The following is a 20117-nucleotide window of genomic DNA, read 5'->3' as shown; positions in this document are numbered from 1 at the left end:
CTTGTCTTTCCGAACAGCAGTTTTTTTTGTTTTTTTTTTTTGCATCGCGACGTCATACGGAAATCATGTTCAATTGCTAATAAAGGATGCCCAAAAAAATGCTCGTTAATCTAATTAATGACACCGAGCTGTTCTGTAAATTGTGCCGTATATAACAGATTTGTTTTTCAAGATGAAGGCATACAATAGCTAGATAGTTCACCGGATGCTCTGGTGCTAAAAATGGGCCAAATAATTACACTTACGCAGCTCGCCATTGTTTCCAACGTTCACTGGTGAGAACAAAGGCACTCAGTTCTTATAGAGTGGAGGAGGGCAGACTTGGGTGCCAAAGTGTGTTGTATGTTTTCCAAAATAAATTTCAAATATGTAACACATACATATGTGAATTAATTTAACCCTGTATATCTAAATTACACAAATCACAGTACTAAATTTGAAGGCTCTGGGCAGATTAGGTTGATGTGGCAACACAGAGGGTAAACTTTGATTGGTTAACAAAAAAGTACACGTTTTTTGCGTGTGTTTAGGCCATCAGAGACAACTATGCTGGCCAATCACTGATGAAGTAATATATATAAACTGTGATATGATTACATCAGCATTATTTGACACCACTGCCAAGCATAAGTCAATCAAGCCTGAGTACATTGTACAGTATTTAGGTGCAGTGGAGCAGTGGAGGCATTTTTGCCCACTGAGGAATTTTGATTATGATTGAGGAAGGCATTGCAGAGATATGTCTTAATCCTGTTTCTGTGTCTTGACTGCCAAATTAATTTTCCTAGTCAAATGTATTCTGCTAAGCTGTAATAAAGATATCCACAGTCCCACTTGCACATTATTATGATTGAAAAATGTTGTCGAACACAAAACAGAGGCAAAATAAAATACAATGTGCTAAAGTTGTTAGTATTACTGACACTGCTGTGTGATTTAACAAATAACACATGGCATGTTTATCAAATTTATGATTGCATTATTTTTACCCGTCCTGTGATCCAATAACATTATTGTGCGTCTTGATTATTGTTTGTGAAATTGAGTTTCATTATTGTACCAAGGTAGCAAATAGTGTTTCAATTGATCATGGATACAATAGGATGAGAAGGTCAAAAGCCTCTCAGCAAGAATGACAGCCTTGATACGTGACATTACACCTTGACAAAAAATACACCAAAGAAAATGGAGAAAAAAAGGTAAATAATTCAGTTGTAATATTCAGGCACCCGAGGACCTGCTGTGGAGATGTACTTTCAAGAGACTAACCTGACAGAAGTGTGACTCCAAGCCAAATTAAAAAAAATCATAGCAAGTATTATCTTAAATTCAATGCAGACACTGAAGCAGTTAGCGATTTCCCACATTGTGAAGTGGACTTGTACACTTCCTCCAGGCCTGCAATACACAGATAGTACAGGCATCGCTGAGGAATCCATTACACCACCAAGGGCAATCACACAAATCCTTTTAACTCTTAAAAGGAGAGAGCAGCCCACATTGCTACAGTGGCTTGAGATGCCTTCTGGTCCTCCAACACAAGGTGTAAGCCAGAAGGCAACTGTTCTTTTACTGTTTTGTAACCTGGTTGACCGTGTGAGGCAGCCTGAATCTGGAATGGGAGTTTGCCAAAGGAGCCAAGTCTTAATGCATGTGGCATCACCCCGATGACCTGTAAAACTATCCCTGAGTTATTGCATGTAACATGTTCAATCAGAATGGACACTGTGCAGGTCATGGTCTTAAAGGATGCCCTGATGGACAGAGCCAGACGTATATTATCAACCTAATCTTTTCTTGACAATGTTGCCATTTTCACTTTCATTTCATTCCTGCCTCTGGAAGCGCTCGGGTAACATTTGCTCATATCTGAGTTTCTGTTCTTCATTTTGGAGAGATCAAATATGATTACATGAGATTTCTACCTCACAGGACTGGTTTTGAAATTGATGGTGAGACAGAATCTTAATATGTGGTGCACTGCAGAAATTCTCCGCGTAGAACACACAATATGAACGCAACTGTGACTTTGTACCTTTGTGTAGGGTCTATCATGGATTAAAAATCTTTTAAGACGTGAAAATCCTTTTGTGTGTAGTTGTTCAGCATTAGGATTCAAGTATAGACCCATGTACATAGTTTGTGCAGAAAGGCCATCTGCTGCGGCGTGATGTTTAGCAATCTCCAGAGTAATGTCGCATATTTGTCAAGAATTTCCCATCAGCTACTGTCACCCCATATGGCATCTAGCGATATATGTCAACACAGGCAATGGCATCACTCACTGTATTGTGGCCATGTCAAGGTTGACCGCAGTGCCGACGTAGCCTTCTGCTGTTACAAGGTTTTGTGGAAGGTACCGTAATTTCTGCACTATAAAGGCAAACCGGATTATAAGGCACACCTTCAATGAATGGCCCATTTTAAGATTTTGTCCATATATAAGGTGCACCGGATTATAAAGCACACCTTCAATGAATGGCCCATTTTAAAACTTTGTCCATATATAAGATATATACATTTGGCCCGCGGGCCGGACTTTGGACACGCCTGCTGTAGTGGCTCAATATTGGTCCATATATAAGGCGCACCTGATTATAAAGCGCACTGTCGGCTTTTGAGAAAATTGGAGGTTTTTAGGTGCGCCTGATAGTGTGGAAAATACGGTATGCTTTTGAGATGTATGTGTAAGGGGGGTGTGGCTTTTGAGATGTATGTCTGGGTGTGGCATAGACCACCAAATAACCCAACAGAGACTCCTGTCTGTATTTACACATCCATGAATAAGAGTGTGCATGTCTTTTTAGCTCTCATTTGTGATACATTTGGCTTTTCTTAATATCCATTGACGCTACCTTCAGAGTAGAATTATTATCTATGAGATTTTAAAACTCACAGCTCTTTTGATCAGCAATTCAGCCATACCAAAATGTGTTTTTATGCGGTTACCTCACTCAAAACTAAGTACTCTGTAGTAGAGGCAATACAATCAAGTCTTTTAGGCTTTCAGCATATAGTAAGTAGGTATGTCAAGTGCGAGATTTATCATGCGAGAGTGGCTTCTGGGAATCTTACCAATGTACTTCTGCTAATGGTGTTTCTCATTGATATTCAGCTGCAATTTAACCCTGCAAGCTGATTTTAAACTCGGGGACCAAAAAGACGAGCATCACTTTTGGAAGCTGTGAACTATCAGCTGGGTCAAATCACAAAATACATCAATCTCAGGAAGACATATTTATGTCTCAATTTATGGTCTCCAAGTGAACGAACATGCTTGGCTTTGGAATGTGGGAGAAATGCGAACGCCCTGGGAGATTACCCACGTAGGCCTGAGACGATATTCGAATCCCCTCAAATGTTTGCGAATTGGATTGTCAAGAATGGTTAATTAAGCTGTTACACAAAAGGCTGTGATTCTTCCAGACATATATTACGGGCACTGTTGCTCTTCTGTTCAGCATTTAATGACATGGCTTTGTTTCTTGACAAAAAGAAAACATTGCTTGCGAACAATCTTACATTGCAATGTGCATCTCTGTTACAGAAGAATTGCCTTATTTTATAAAAATATTCATTTCTCAATAAATAGTTAATGATCACAATTCAGTGAATACACAACATTTATTAAATGTCAACTGACAGTCATGTAGAGGAGCAAAAAAAAAAAAAAGCAAAATCTAAATAATCGCGGACGGAATAAAGATTTGACAGTCAGTCAGGCGAATTTATCATTCTGTCAAACTACACTGAATGCTGCAGGAGAACTATCCAGTGTGAAACAACCCTGCTCCCACCAATAATGGTTCACTGTTAAAGCCAAAAAATAATGCCAACCATATGTCAACATTTGTGACTGTAAAAAGGCAGCTTTCACTTGTAAAAGTGACCAAAGAGCCTTCACTTCTGTTTTGAGGACAAACACCTGCACTACTAGAACATCACTCGTGTTACAGCGATCGATACAATCTGGAAATGAATGTATTTATCCTTCAAATTGACACTTGCAGACAATGACAAATAGTGTAACTCAAGGCACAGACGGGTCTGACGCTTTTTCCAATGAGCACTTGTACCCGAGACGAATATTACCTTGCACCCCGCTTGCACATTCAAGACATTACAGTTGCGTATGCCAAAGGAAACTGCTCTGTATGGCCAAAGGATTTTATGGCATTCCAGTAAAAGGACATTAGCCTATTACAACATTTCAGTGCTCCCACATCCTTTGGACAAATTGACACACCTACAATAGTCAACTCAAAGATCCAATAGCTAATGGCTTCGTTTCTGATGTGCTTGGAGACAGCCTGTGATTACATTCGGGCCTGCACCCTTTCATTCGAGCAGCATATCATTTTCTTCGCCGACAGACTTCAAAGTGTGGACACTTCAAAGCGGGATGAGTGACTGCCACTCGGACTCCGAGGATGACTCTTTTGATCATCTTCCGAAAACTCAGCTAACACAATCAGCCAAGAACACCACGCGGGAGGATTTGACAGCCAAAAGATAAATGCAGTCATCCGCAGAGCTCTCAGATAGGCACAGCCAGCTGTAATCCATTAATATAAAAATTAGAGAGGAAAAGAGCTGGTGAGATGGAGGTCTGTTGAGGGTCTTTGAGTTACAAATTCAAACTGTTATTTCTAATTAAATGAAAGGATGTGATAGAAGAAAAATCGGAATGGTCTTTATGCCCAATGTCAAAGTTATACCATTGTGTTTTCGGTCTCAAACTTAACTTTCACTTCTAAAAAGTAAACTACATACATTTTGAACAATGGTATTTACCTTGGCCTTTCTCTTCATAAAAGGAGACATACTATGTTGTCCGTGTTTGACATAAATGACTTTAAAGGTCAATTTCAATTCCGGCATGCCTCCAGGCATCTCTGCCCATCTCACAGTTTCAACTAGTTTCCTTTGAAATTATTTTCAGAGGAAGAGAGGCACTGAAATGTTCCATGGGTGATCCTTACTACTCATTGGTGTCTAAAAATTTTATGACCATAAAATTCCTCTTGCTATTTAAAAATATATATACTGTATCATTTTTTTTTTTACATCTTGGGTCTGATCTTTCTCACAGGCACAGTGATCGGAGTAAAAGCTCAGAGGTTGGCAATGGAATCATGTTTCCAGTTGATGCAAAATATTGATATTGCAATACATTGTAAGTGCTCTCTGCAGGTTGTCACTTACTTTCTACTTGATGTGTAGAAAGGCTGTTTCTCCTACTTTTTAATTCTTCACTTTGACAGATATAGCAGTTGTTTTGGAAACTGGACAAATGTATTAACGAATCGCGATAAATATAAAATTCTATGATAAAAAAGGACTTGCTTTGTTATTGCGTATTGTGCATGCTTTATACAGACATCCATGTCATTGCAGGACTTGCCTTTCTGCATGATGCGTTGTGCTCAATTATTTTTACATCTACCACCACCCCAACCCTTCACTCATATATCCTGCCAACCACATAACCCACATCTCAGCCCCCCTCCCCATTCTATATCTCAATCCACAACACAACCGCCAGCCATCTCTTCTCAGTCTTTCACCTATTGATCTCAACCATGCTTCCTCATTTCCTCTGAAGGTGCATCCATCCAAATAGCTGTGCATCCACCCATTCATTAGCATGAGTATGCGTGAGGTGACGTGAACTCACCTAATGGGGTTATGTGTCTCCAGGAAATGGCTGGCTCAGGTTTCCCACTGGCCGTACAGATGAGCGACACATTGCTGCCCTCATTTACCGTGATGTCGGAGGAAATGTCATATATCTTGGGAGGAACTGTTAGGAGGCAAAATATAGACATTTAAAATATGCATGAAATATAGTATACAAACAAGCATTTAAAATAAGGAACATAGAGGTAGTTGTTCAGGGTTATTGAAGGAGGCTGATGGCAATTAAATGAGCGTTTACAGAAAAGCACTCAACCACCCACAAGAATGAGTGTGGGTTCCTTAATTGACATGGCTATGAATAATACCAGACATAATGAATAGAGTTGGTTATAATGACGGTCAGTACAGTGACTGTATCCTTGGCGCAGAATAAGAATCAATTCATTAATTTTGTATTGCATTGTATTGTATTTGTATTGATCTTGAGACTAGAGAGACAGAAGGTATGGTGGAGGGATTCTGTTTATTGTTGCCATTCACACACCTCTTTTGGATTTCTAATTGATTGTATGTTGCAAAAAAAACAAAACAAAAAAAACCATCAAATGAGTTACATTTGATATCTTGCAAAACTCCATAAAGTCACACTAGTGATGTAGCAGTTTGTGTTTGTTTACCAAGCACATTCGAAGGAGTGTGGCTTTGGCTCGAAACTCGAATGGTGAAGTGATGCTACATTCAAATCTTGCTTGCAGTTCTAAAACTGGAAACTCGGGCTTTAATTACTTAAAAACAGATTATGCGAGATATATCTTGGAGAAAATAAATAATGGACCCTGAGGTCATATAGTAATTATTTGGAATTGGGACATTTGGAGGAAGTAGTATATGTGCAAGAATCAAATGTGTTTTGTTTTTGCATTTTTTACCTCACAGCATTTTTTCAGAAACTTGAACAGACACCACTGCAAAATCTGATCAAATCAGCTTTAATAAGGGAGACTGTAGTTCTTGGAGACTGCTGCATTCGTCATCAAGTAAGCAAGAGAGTGTTATCTGTGTTCTGGATGCTTGTATAGCGGAAGATAAAAAGGAGTCCTTCAAAATACTGAGTTTACAGACATTTGTTTTTGTGAGACAATGAGTAGCCCAACAACTATGGTATGTTTAATATGTTAACAGGCCTGCAGTTCTTAAAACCCCAAGTTCAACCAGCTCCAAAAATGTTCGGTAGGATTAGTGGTTTGTCAAAATGACATTTACAAGAAGAAATTTTAATTTACTACACAGTATACTGCACTATAAAAACGGAGATCTAGGCAGAAGCTCTAAAATCTCAACCAAGCACTTAGGTGATAATAAAACATAGATAAGAAAAAAAATGAAGAAACTTCTATTAAGGGCAGACAATTGTCACTTACCGCTGGGCACCAAATCATATTTTTTCTGGTTCTGAGCTATGTGAGTTTTATCAACTTGAGACACCCACAGACAAAAATCATGTCAATGACGAGGGCATTTTAGCAAGTCATGTGTGTGGACAAACATTCCACACCAGTAAAGGATTATAAGCATTTTTTTTTTAATCAGCACAATTTGATTCTCCAAGTAAGTCGCCCGTGCTGTAAAGTGTGTCGCCCTTAAAACCCTCCTTGAAGCTCACTGCAAGATAATCCAATGTAAAGATGAGTCAACACTTTTCACCGAGTTCCCCTTTCAATAAGTACACAACAAAACAACTGGGAGCCTTGAGATTGCCTTTTGGACAAACCTTTTGGATGACTCATCATTAATAATCAATACGTGGCGCCATAATGGTTCGGAGTAGGTGGGTGGGGTGGGGGGGTTAATATGACACATAACATCAAAGTCTGTCCTTACACGAGTTATCAACAATGTTATGACCTTTTTTTGTGTGCAATAATCACTATTCTACAGCAGGAGATCTGCATCAAAGTGAGAGGAAATTGCTAATGGATATTTGGTGTAAACGGACTTGTGTTGAATCTTGGTTATTACTTCAGACTCTTGTGTGTACTTGCTGTAGGACCCTTTGTTGACTCATCTCCTCAGTGTCTGATAGCACAAAATTGAAAATGTTGTCGCTGGCTACTGATACTATCGTTTGTTTGTGAGGACTACTTGGTTTTTCCTAACATTTTGATAATGAGTGCCAAACCGTTTGGCTATGACAGTGTCTAGGTTCATTTTGTTTTGTTCAGTTTGTGACAGCAAAGAGGATACAACAATGACACAGAAAGTGAATAAATGATTAAAATGCAGTATTGGTCATATTGAATGCCAAAATATATTCACTCTGCAATGTTTGGTCTAAATGATCACTTTTCCACCTATCTGTGAAAAAAACAAACAAACAAAGTATTTTCCTTTTGGATGTTATTCTCTATATGGGTTAAGGGTTTGATTATGCACAAGCAATGACTGGTGTGCTTCATGTAAAATTGTCCTGGGAGAAACGGGTGGATTTAGTTGACCTTTCCCGTAAACTGAAACACCCCTTCAAGTCACCCTCTAAGCGCCATAATCTTCAGTATCTTTTTTTAGCTTCATATTTAATAATTCCGTTGGAATATAAATCACACCAATGTGACAGAGGTACAATAAAAGTGGGATGCTTTGGGTCAAATTAGTATACGTCGACTCAAAACGCAAAAACTGTGTATGGAACACAATCTAGTTTTAGCTCTCTATGTGATAATGATTATTGTGACAGATGATGCTTACAAAACAGCCATCTTATAACAAAATCCCAATCAGTTCTTTCTAGTCTAAGGGCTCTTTTATTCACATCAATAACAATGATATTTCCACGAAACAATAGAACATTCTAACCCTTCTCCTTCGCCTGCATGCACATCATGTTGTTTCCTTAGCATGCTAATTCATTAACAACAATGATTGTCATGTTTTCTCATTCTCCTCTAATTTCCCCTGGTCTAGCCCTGTGGGAGGTGCAGAGAGCGAGGTGCCAAAGCTGATCCAGGCAGCATTTCTCTCTGGCTCTCTCTCTCCTGTCAGACACAGCGGGTGAATAAAAATAAGCATCTAATGATGCCCCCTTGAATTACAGAAGCGCTTAGAGCTGCATCATCAACACGCATAGCAATTCTACTGGAGCTGCAAAGTAACATACAGGCAACAGAGCACCTCTCTGAATTCTGAAAGACCCCGCCATGCCGACTTTCGCCACCAAATAAATACAACACTATTACTGACTAAATGCACTGCCATCGAGTTTTCCAATTAGAGTGCAGAGAAGAGAACTAGCCACTTGGTCTAATTGACCTCAATGCAACTGCAGGGATGTAAGGAGTTGTTGTTCACATTCTAAAACAGAACAATGGAGAAAGAAAGGGCTTCTATAGCTGTCCTTGGTGCTTATCCATGTTAAACATAATGGACTGTAATGGTTGTGACAAAACAGAATACCATCTGAGTGTAGATAATTTTTTGAATTAACACTACGCAGCACAAAAGTCGTAGTTTGGGGAAAGATTAGAGTTTTACCTTTAAGACTATCTAATTAGATGTCACCAAGGCTTTGTTTGAACAGATATATACAGTATATGAATTATAATACACCTGCAAACTATATCCGTGTGTGTAGATTGTAAAGTACACCTCAGTAATGAGACAAGTATTCCTCAAGGTTTTCATTACCTACACTACAGAGCAAAGGACTAACTTCAAATTTGTTAATTAAGCAGCACATCCTGAAAGTAAACATAAACACTGACACTTTATCTTACACCAAGGTATTAGTTACTATATTTGTAGGCCTGGCGCAATCATTCAAGGTAAAGCAAAAATAATTAAATAAATAAAAATGATTCATATTCGGGCGGCTTGGTGGGGCACTGGGTAGCACGTCCGCCTCACAGTTAGGAGGGTCCGGGTTCGATTCCACCTCCGGCCCTCCCTGTGTGGAGTTTGCATGTTCTCCCCGGGCCCGCGTGGGTTTTCTCCGGGCACTCCGGTTTCCTCCCACAACCCAAAAACATGCTTGGTAGGCCGATTGAGCACTCCAAATTGTCCCTAGGTGTGAGTGCGAGTGCGTATGGTTGTTTGTCTCTGTGTGCCCTGCGATTGGCTGGCAACCGGTTCAGGGTGTCCCCCGCCTACTGCCAGATGACGGCTGGGATAGGCTCCAGCACGCCCGTGACCCCCGTGGGGACTAAGCGGTACAGAAAATGGATGGATGGATGATTCATATTCGTCTCAGATTGCTATTGTGGTGGGCCCAAGGACACGAAAGCAGGGTGCCGAGGCAGAAGTACGGAATATTTTCCAAAAATAAAACAAAAAGACAAACACTGCATGCGGAATCAAAAATATAGAAATAATAGAAACAGCGAGATGAAGATTTTGAAAGGACTTGACAAGAACAGAAACAGCAGGGGCATAGCCAGTAATATTTCATGGGGGTAACCAGTGTGACACAACTTGGCATGCCCCTTTTGAGCTGAGTGTTCATTTGATGGTCCCTTTCAACATGGCTACTTCTGCAAAACCAATGTAATCTGCCACCAATAAACAACAGTGGCCGATTTTGGAACTAATAAAAAACCACTGTTCTGTAAAAAGGATCATTCTGATCACATTGGACACTATTTTTTGTCCTTTAAAATTACCAAGGTCAATTATAATGTTCCTTTTGCCACTCAAGCAGTTATTCAAGAGTTTTTATCCGCCATGTTTGAGCGCGCCAAACAAGGAATTTGTCTTTGGTAAATTCCTTGTAAATTCCAGTTATCATTATGTTTAGACGGCTTGAAAAGAAAAAAAAAAACACACATTCTATACTGTACATGTCTGTCTAGTCATTCATATGTATACAAGGGATGCTTAACACCCATAATTCCTGGTCTAAGCTGATATCATTTCAGTCGTGATGTTTTTTTTACAGCAAAACACTAAGCCGTAAAGTCACGATATAAAGGAAAATAGACATTCATGATAAAGTATATTTCATTTTTTCCTCCCTACGCATTGAAGTGGGCCCGGCAGCAATATTGGCAGCATGCGAGAGTTTCAGAGTGGAGTGGTAGAATGCAGTATATAACCCTTATCAGCGTTTATTGCTGCTTGGCATCTCCTCATATTCCTCCTGCGTGTGGCTAAGACTGTGGCTAGATGAATAAAGAATGGAGATGTGAGGAAGGGTGGCGGAGAGCAAATGACTTAAGACACAAATACATTCCAAGCAAGTGCAGACTGGCTTATGAGCATTATTCCATAATGGAATCATTATCAAAGATGAATTCAACGATTCACCCTCCTAATGTTCCACAGAAATTAGCCTGAGGGAGTGATGATTGTGTGTGATGGCGTGGTACAGTGTGATCCCAAGTATGCCAGCAGACACGTAAGCCTCTGTTCTGACGGATCATTTAATGTGAATGAAAAATATTCTTTTTCTCCACGGAATTTCTCTTGTAACAAACACATAAAGCCAAAAAGATGGCTGATGGAACAAATTAATTTTTTAGGTTCCAAAGAGTAGACAAGTCTATCAAAATTAGAGTTCACACAATCTACTTGCTGTATTTCATTTATTTATTACTAGTAAGTATTTTCTATGGCTTTGGGTTTATCAGGCTGTTGAACAAAAACACAAATGATGTGAAAATAATAGCCAATATTTTCAATGAAAAGTAATGTTAAAATATTCTATCATGGTGTTTTTTTTGTTGGAATAAATTAAAGTGTTTCTGTAGTTGTTAGATCCCATACATTGTGTCTGGGGTTGCTGATGAATGTTACAATCAACGTTTTAAAATAATATTATGCAATGGAAAATCAAGAATAAAGGAAATTAACTGAGGATAAGGAACATTTTAATAAACGAGTGGCAATCTTCAATGGGTTTGCAGAGCTGAGCATTCGATTCAAAGATACACTATCACCCACTTAGTGATATTACTTTCGAATTTATTCAAAAATTCAGCCACGACATCATGCTTGGGATAAACAACAGCAGGTTAATATTTTTTTACATTCAAAAAATCCCTGGTTATTTTAAATCAGTAGGATGTTGTCATGAATCTGAGATCAAGCTTATTAAATTATCTTTAAAAGGTGTGTTTATATTCTCGACAAAACTGTAGCCTGTTTCAAACAGCAATGATCGTTTCTTGAAGTCTTATGCCATGTGTGTGCGTGCGTGCGTGTGTGTGTGTGCACATGCATGTATAAAATCAGTGATCTAACGGGAGGACAAAAGCTTCATCCCCATCTGTCACGGACCGGAAAGGTCAGAGTTCAACATTCTAAAGTCCAGGTCATGATTAATGTGGAGGGTACTTTTGCCAGCATGCTACGTGCAGTCACATGAAAGAACACATCACAGTAGGGTGCCGGATTCTGCTCTTTAACAAGGTTTCCTACACTCAGACTATACGTGTATGGAGTGTATTAAGACAATTGATACTATAGCTGATGCTAGTTGTACAAGCATACCCTCAATTCTCAATGCAAAATTTTGTGGTTGCATTTATAAAAGTTGCCAAATGAAATATTCATTAGCCCTAAAAAAATTGTAATGATTAAAATGCGTGGTGTTAGTAATATGTTTCTATAGAGAGCCGTATTTACCATGTCAACAAGTCATTTCAAAAATATTTATTTTACTCTGGGGTGAAATATGCCCACCCCCAAAAAAATCTATTAACACATGAAAACACATTTTTCAGAGTACATTTTCGAGGAAAATTATTATTATTCAGGCTGCTTATTGGTTGTGCAGTGTGACTCCACCAATTAAAGATGCATCGTGCTATTAATTAAATCAGTACTTTTCTGTATGGAGTCCTGAACTCAACATAAATGAATGTAATTTTTAATCGGTCATGCGTGCTCTAAATATCGCCCACTCCTGGTATTAAATGTCTTGAATTGGCACAAGAAAAGAATTCCATCCAAGATTAACCCAGATCATATATTTATTTATTTATTTTTTATCTGAACTACTAATAAAACAAATGGAAATGTCTGTTATTGCTCAACACTGTAGTTTTGGGTAGATTTGTGAAAAATGTAATCTAAATGCATCAATTAAGATTAAAAATGATTGATTTGTGTTGAAAAAAATATAATAAATGTATTCTATATTGATTACTTTTAACTCCCACCCATACAAAATCATGTTCCCATGCATTTCCATATTTCATGACGGTTTATCGGCAATCCCTATTTGCTGAGGCGTGATAATTTTTGAAAGACTTTTAGGAACTTTCAATTGTCAAGCCTCAAACTGCTTTAGCCATCACCATCATCCTCGTGTGCAAAACTGTCCTTGTTCATGCACTGGTAATGACAATAAGCTATTTCCTTAAAATATTCATGTTAATCTCTAATTAGATTCTTGAGTAGAGATGAAGCCTTCATTTTCAAAGTTTAAACACTTTTTTGCAATTGCCATGACCCTGCCCGCGTTCGTGTTACATTGCGATGAGTCATCGAGTATGTTATAAGAAATATGGTGGCCATGGCTGTTCACTGCACACGTACAAAGACTTCACTAAAAACCCACGGGTACTTATAGTTTGGTGTCAGCTGCCACATTCATTCTCTGATGACGTCCAATATCCACCACAGGGTGGTGGGACACGATCGTGTCTGAACAACTCGTGTTTACTACAGAGCAATTCTGTCCCGCTGAGGTGTTGGGAAAGGCCAAAGTCATGAATATTCAATAAATTGGTCATTATGGAAAACCCTGAGCCTGTGCTTTGCAGAATACAGATGTCAGCCCATCTCGTTTGTTTAGCTCTCCCTTTGGAGGGCTTGTTCAAATAAAAGGCGTTCATACAGAACACCAGCAAATCTGATCTTGTAAATATGAAATATCAATGATTTTTCATTCTTTTTTAATTCTAGTTGTTTGTCATGCTTCAGCAATGGTGTCAAGTAGCTGACAGGGCATTGTCTTGATTTGCACTGTGGCCAACAGATGAATTTGAGAGATGAGAAGGGTGGATATCCCCCACAGCCGGTGGTCAGTCTGTATTCAGCTTGATGCATGCACTTGTGCTGCAGGGACAGGGAGCTCAGCCTGTGATATTTATCTGCCCAATTAAAGCCAGTGTTTGTCGTAGATGTCTGCCAATGCTTCAGCCCCTAAAAATCTGTTTCACCGGAATTCTAATTGTGATAAAGTGTATGATAAACAAAAGCCTGAGCACTGTGGACTGTGCTTTAGTCCACACAGTAGACACTAATTACATTCAACTGGGTTAACCGTGGCAGAGTCATGCGAAAAAAGAAAATGGCCTTTCCAAAATGGTTCCTGCAACGTAGGGAGTGTGAGATTGTCTGCAGTTAGATTTACAGAACAATTTTATGCAGACAATAGTTTTTAAACTATTTATTGAAACAGTGTGTCCACACGTGTACCGGATTTTCCGCACTATAAGGCGCACCGGATTATAAAGCGCGCCTTCAATGAATGGCCCATTTTAAAACTTTGTCCATATATAAAGCCATATATTTGGACACGCCTGCTATAGTGGCTCAATATTGGTCCATATATAAGACGCACCGGATTATAAGGCGCACTGTCGGCTTTTGAGAAAATTGGAGGTTTTTAGGTGCGCCTTATAGTGTGGAAAATACGGTAATTGTCCCTATCCAGCTCAGAGAATTAAGGTGGGCCAAGACCGGTTCAAGATTTGTGTAACATGAGTGGCATAGTGACAATTAATGCTTCCGTCCGTCCATCCATCCATTTTCCAAACCGCTTATCCTCACTAGGGTGCACTCTCACCATAGTTTCCCTGCAACATTAAAGCCAGGCTGTTTGAATGCCTCACTACCCCACTGAGACGCTTACAAGGAATCCCCATTTGGGAACTTACTCTTAATTAGTTACCTTAATTGTGAGCACTTGATTATAGCACATGGAGCGTCATGAGGGTCTTTGTGTATGAAATGCACACCAATAAAAAAAGTCTTACAGGATATGGGCATTCAGTTAAAGTGTTAAGCAATCAGTCAATAAAGCTCATCTGTACGATATGGGTTAATCATAGCTGAGTTCAGTGTGGATTGTCTTTTTCTAAGCACGATGAGTAATACTTTTTCCATCCATAGCTCTTTCTTCGCATTACCTGTTGTATATTGCTTGACACGCATGTGGTGACCTTCTGGTTAGGTGTGGGTTGCTGCTTCTTGACAAACATTTAAAGGTGAGGTGGCGTTGAAATGCCGAGCATGTATCTCACATTATATATGAAATGTACACATTCAATGAAAGTGGAGACATATGCTTTCAAGCGACATGTAGGTAATTGGACGAGGACAGGAAAAACATCCATTTCAAATATACCTGCTAATTATTTATGGGGGTGACAGATTTATCGCATAATAGAATGAAATGTGATTAGCAAGGCCACACTATTTCATTAGGCACACTCTCTTTTCTGACATAGTGAATGGATTGACAACCCAGAGCTTCAAACCTCCACACATTCCTTTGAGTCATCCTACAGGGGCGGGTGAATTCTCTCTTCACATCTGCTCCGATCCATATTAATGTCGGTGAGATTTTTCATCACCTGCCGGATTATGTCTTGACATTTGTAGAAGTGTTAACCCTTTACAGGACTATATCAGCGACATCTTCCGGTCCCCTCATAGTTTAAGAAAACAGTGGGAAATACTAATAAAAAAACAAAACAATAATAAATTGCAGTAATTGTATTTTTTAATGAAGATTCTAAAAAACATGTGCGGGTAAAATGTGTGAATGCATTTCAACAGCTTGGCCCAGAGGCGTGCGTTGTGATTAAACAGACTACCAAGGGCCATGACAGCAAAACGCCTCAAACCCACTTTCACTGTGACAAGATATTCTTAGACAGGGTGCATATTTAATGCATTAACACATCTACAATCTTAATTAACAGAGAAGGATGGTGGCTGTGTGGTGTAGTTGGAACGATCACAATCTCTCAATCCTCGGTACAAGACGAGAAAATGGTCAGGGGGACTCTATAAATAGGTTATGTATAAAATCTTGCTAAAAAACATTACATTTCACTAATTCAGTAGATCCCATTAACCTTGATGTTTGTTTGAGCTAAATTTAGACAGCTTCTCGTGAATGTAATCTGTATATTTTAAAACATCAGCAAAAGCCACCTTCAACTGCAACACAGCAAAAACTAAAGTGATCCAACGGGGAAAATTAAAACTGCTATACCAAAGCAATTATATTTTTTAAATTCTATATAATTCTGGTGAGTGCTGTTAAATATGAATGGAGATATGGGAAGCAAACACACCGTCTAAATTAATGAGGTGAGGTTTGACATAACTTTGCGATTTGGACCTCTAAACAATTACAATTCTTGAATCGTATTGCACCCCTAGTTTGGGTTTCGGAGAGCTTTCATACATTTTTACATAAAATATTTAACAAACATGACAAAAGCAGCAGCCGAACAAAATTGAATTGAATCGTAATACTACTTAATCGTAACCAACCTACTCGTTCCACTTGTTTGGCCTTACACACATGATTCCAGCTATTAGGAAATCAAGCCATTACGAAATGTATTATCATAACGCTGAAAATTGGCACAGTAGCTTGAGCTGCCCTGTGCCATATGGTCTGTTGTGAGGAGCCGCTCTGACCCGGAACACCCTCGGTAAGATTCTTATTACAGAATGTTGTACAGAAAGCCAACTACAATAACATGATGGTCATGTAGTGATCATTACTGCCTGCCAAGCAGGTGACTCCAGTTGATCACATGATTTTTGGAGGCTTAGTGCAAATAGGAAATATTCACACAAGAGACATGAAAGCACCACCGATCCTTGCGTGTAAGAACTAAAGTTAGTTGAAAAATATAGTTGTAGAGGATTTGTCGGAAGGATTACTCACAAATGACACGACCAATATGTGTTGTTAGCGGGATTATGCAAAAACTACACAACCAATGTGCCAAGCAAAGATTTTTGTGTAGGCACCAATTTTATGCAATCTGGCATGATCATTAAAAAGAAAATGTTTGAACTAATGAATGCGTTGGATTCTGCCTCTTTATCATATAATTGCATGATGGGACTTGAGTGGTTTATTGCTGCATTTATTTTGCTTCCGGCTATACACATTTCTATACTTCACAATATAAGACCATTTAAAAACAGTTAAGACCAAGTTTGGTACACATACAGATATTGAGTTGCATTATGCTCTCAATTATATATTGTTTCTACAGTATAGTCTACACAACAAACTGATGAATAACTAGGTTTGAATCTGGAGACTAAAACTGTTCAAATATATTTAAAAGGTGAATGGTAAAGCAATTTTCTAGCAATAACGATTTCTTTAAAAGTGAAGACAATTTGTAGTTTTAGTATTGACACATGAAGTCGATGCAAATGTGTCTTCATAAAATGATGTGGTGGGCTGTAGCTGGCCCCCGGGCCTTGAGTTTGACACCTATGGTTGAAGTGAAGAGACCTGTGTTAAGTGAAGACATCTGTGTTAATTAAGTAGGCGTGTTTAATAAAAAGCCCTCCTGCATAGTAGTTGTAGTGAGTGGTATGTTAACAGAGCTGAGCATCCTCCTTGTCTTTCTTTGTTTTATTGTTATTCACTAAGTTCGGTGCAATTGCAAGGGTTTTACACAAGTACCTACTGCTGTATGGCTCCTCTGCCAAAATACTTGAGTTGTTTAATTCCTGCATTTATTTTGCTTCCGGCTGCACGCATTTATATTGCACCCTTCATAATTTTAGACTATTTAAAACCAGTTTTCTACAAATCCCATTTATATTGCACCCTTCATAATTTTAGGCCATTTACCGTTTTTTTCCATGTATAATGCACCCCCATGTATAATACATACGCACCCTAAAAATGGCATGTTGATGCTGGAAAAAAGCCTGTACCCATGTATAATACGCACCCAAATTTTGACTCCTACTTAAGTCCGTAAACGTAAAATTATTTCAGAAAAAAGATCATCTTTGGGAACAACTGAATGTTATTCTGCCCGTCAGTATCACTGCACATGCGCTAGCAAACTCAATAGCGAAGAAATGTTTCGGATTTGTGTAGGCTACATTGTGACAGCAAACGAGCAGGTGATCGAGCAAGCGTCTGATAAGAGAGCATTGTGTTCGTATGAAGCGTGTTTGAAGCAGAGAAGAAAGCGCATCTGTAATGGCGGCCTCCGTATCATATCCGGATTGAAAAATAAAAATTGTACCCATGTATAATGCGCATCCCAGATTTTGCGCATTATACATGGAAAAAACGGTAAAACCATTTAAGAGCAAGTTTTGGTCAGATTTTACAGATTTTTGGCCCTCTGTGTGGGTGTTGACTATGACAGTATATGAATCCGGCGTTACACATTCTTGCACATCTGTGTGCTTGATAAGGCTCCACGGCTTGTAAGCGATTATACTGGTCTCATTCTGGTATTCATCATTCTTGGAACTAAATCTGTTAGACTTTGATTCGTAATTCTGTCTGGTAACTCATAGTATAGGGAACATTAAAGACAAGTGAGGATCTCTGGGTATCTCTGTGAACCTTGTGATACGTGTATACGTACGATACGTATACGATTCAATATAATTTGACACAATGCAATATTGTACAGTACTACAGAGTATGGCCTCACAGCTTCATAGTTTATTTTGAACACATCCATATACTCAATAAAGTAGAAATATGCATATATCATCCATTTAAAAAAAATATATCATTAACTTTCCTCATTCAAGTTCTTCCGAGGTATCTATATTTTCACCTCAACTCTGAGTGAGATGAAAAATTAAGCAGTGCTATGTCTATATGGTACCAGTAGAATTGATTTGAATGCATAAGCCTTCTGGGAGTCACCTTTTACTAAAAGGAGGTAAGCGTAAGCTTCTCTAACGTCTCTTGCCACCGAGTGTAATGTACAACTACACGAGCAAGCACAATTTTTTCCAAAGGACACTTATGGTGTATTCATACCTACTACAGCTTCACTTCATACCCACTCACTTTTAAAGTGCAGAGCAAGCAGATGGATGTTGGCATATAGCAGTTTAGAAAATATGTAAAACCATCATGGCCTGAGAGCACTGCAAATTCTGAGCTCATGGTAGCTGATGGGTGAAATGGCCTAGATGACAGGATTTGTAGGCAGTATTGTATTTCCAAGGATGTTGACTGACATTTAACAGTAATTGCACTTTAACGGGCTCCCGTGTTTATTTGTGCAAATGAAAATGCTCTCGTCACCAGTAGCTAGTATATATGCCCGCCTGTCGTTGCAGCAGGATGGGCAACTTAAATGCTACCACAATATTTTATCAGTGATAGTGGACTACACACTTTCTAACCAAAATCAACTCACTCAAAATTTTAATATTAGAGGTACCATGTTTGATAAGCATAGGCGTTTCGCCTTAACTTTCAACTCACTTTTAATTTGCAGCAGGGCAGACGGAATTTTTGTGACGTTTTCACGCAAGAGATCGGGCGGGGGTCACTACAGGTCACACAAAGCTCAGACAAACAGAGCTATCACTACAATGAGCAGCTCAAAATCTTAAACATAACCATCAGACATGCAATAATTCTTACTATTCTGTGTGATAAATGCTAATCTTTCGAATGTTATCTTTGACCATGTTACAGAGAAATGCACAAAATAAAATTCCATTTTCTCCTCCAAGGATCCATGCTGCATTTGTATGATGTTTAATGGCTATATATTTGGAGACGTTCTTCAATTCAGAATGCTACCACTCTAATGATCTCTATCTCAAAATAATCACATCTTGTTTTTTTGTTTTTTGTTTGCCTAAATAAATTAAAGCTGCTTTAGTTAAGCAAACTTCTTTGTGCTGCAAAATATTCCGCCGAAAAATATAACCAACCGTGTTGGTTCACATCTACCAAAGAAATGTCAGTGGGAGATAAATTCTTAACGCACTTGCTCTTCCAATAAGGCTAAGATGAGAAGAAAGCAGCACATATGGTGGCAGATATGCAGGAGTAGTATTACGTAATTACGACTGACATGAATAGAACCTCTTTTTGAACACATCAAATGTCTATAATGACTTTGATAGCACAAAGTAGAAAAATTACCCAGTCTTAAAAATGACTAAAAGCACTGCAGAAACAAACATAGAAGAAAAGATGACATACCTTTTACAATGAGATTGAGAAGTTTAGGCTTTTCGTTGCGCTCGCTTTGAATTGAGCATGTGTACTGACCATCGTCCGTTACATCCACTTTCTGTATCTGAAGGCTGTACTCATGCTTGTCTCCAACGCTGGACACAATCGACACACGAGGGTCTGCGGACCACTGGTCATTCCCTGCAAAAATGATGCTTGAGCGGTTTAGCCAGGCTCCTTTTGAGATTCCATCCGACAGGTAGCACCTGTAGGAACAAAGAAATGCTGCTTAGAGGTATTCAAAAATCTTGTATCA

General features: G+C 38.8%; 1 protein-coding gene across 2 annotated transcripts in view; it reads right to left on the bottom strand.

The window, feature by feature from the left end:
* The window catches only part of negr1 (neuronal growth regulator 1), an 89605-nt gene that overhangs the window by 48126 nt on the left and 21362 nt on the right, over positions 1-20117 (bottom strand). For both annotated transcript variants that reach the window (XM_061297932.1, XM_061297933.1), the window contains exons 2-3: positions 19829-20067; positions 5678-5803 (exon numbers count right to left, since the gene is read on the bottom strand). In XM_061297932.1, the coding sequence (XP_061153916.1) occupies positions 5678-5803; positions 19829-20067 (365 nt within the window). The remainder of the gene's footprint in view (positions 1-5677; positions 5804-19828; positions 20068-20117) is intronic.

This window comes from Syngnathus typhle, linkage group LG14 (assembly GCF_033458585.1).
Source record: "Syngnathus typhle isolate RoL2023-S1 ecotype Sweden linkage group LG14, RoL_Styp_1.0, whole genome shotgun sequence".
In the NCBI taxonomy this organism is placed as follows: domain Eukaryota; kingdom Metazoa; phylum Chordata; class Actinopteri; order Syngnathiformes; family Syngnathidae; genus Syngnathus; species Syngnathus typhle.
The sequence above is the reverse complement of the archived record's forward strand: the minus strand, read 5'-3'. Positions and strand labels throughout refer to the sequence as shown.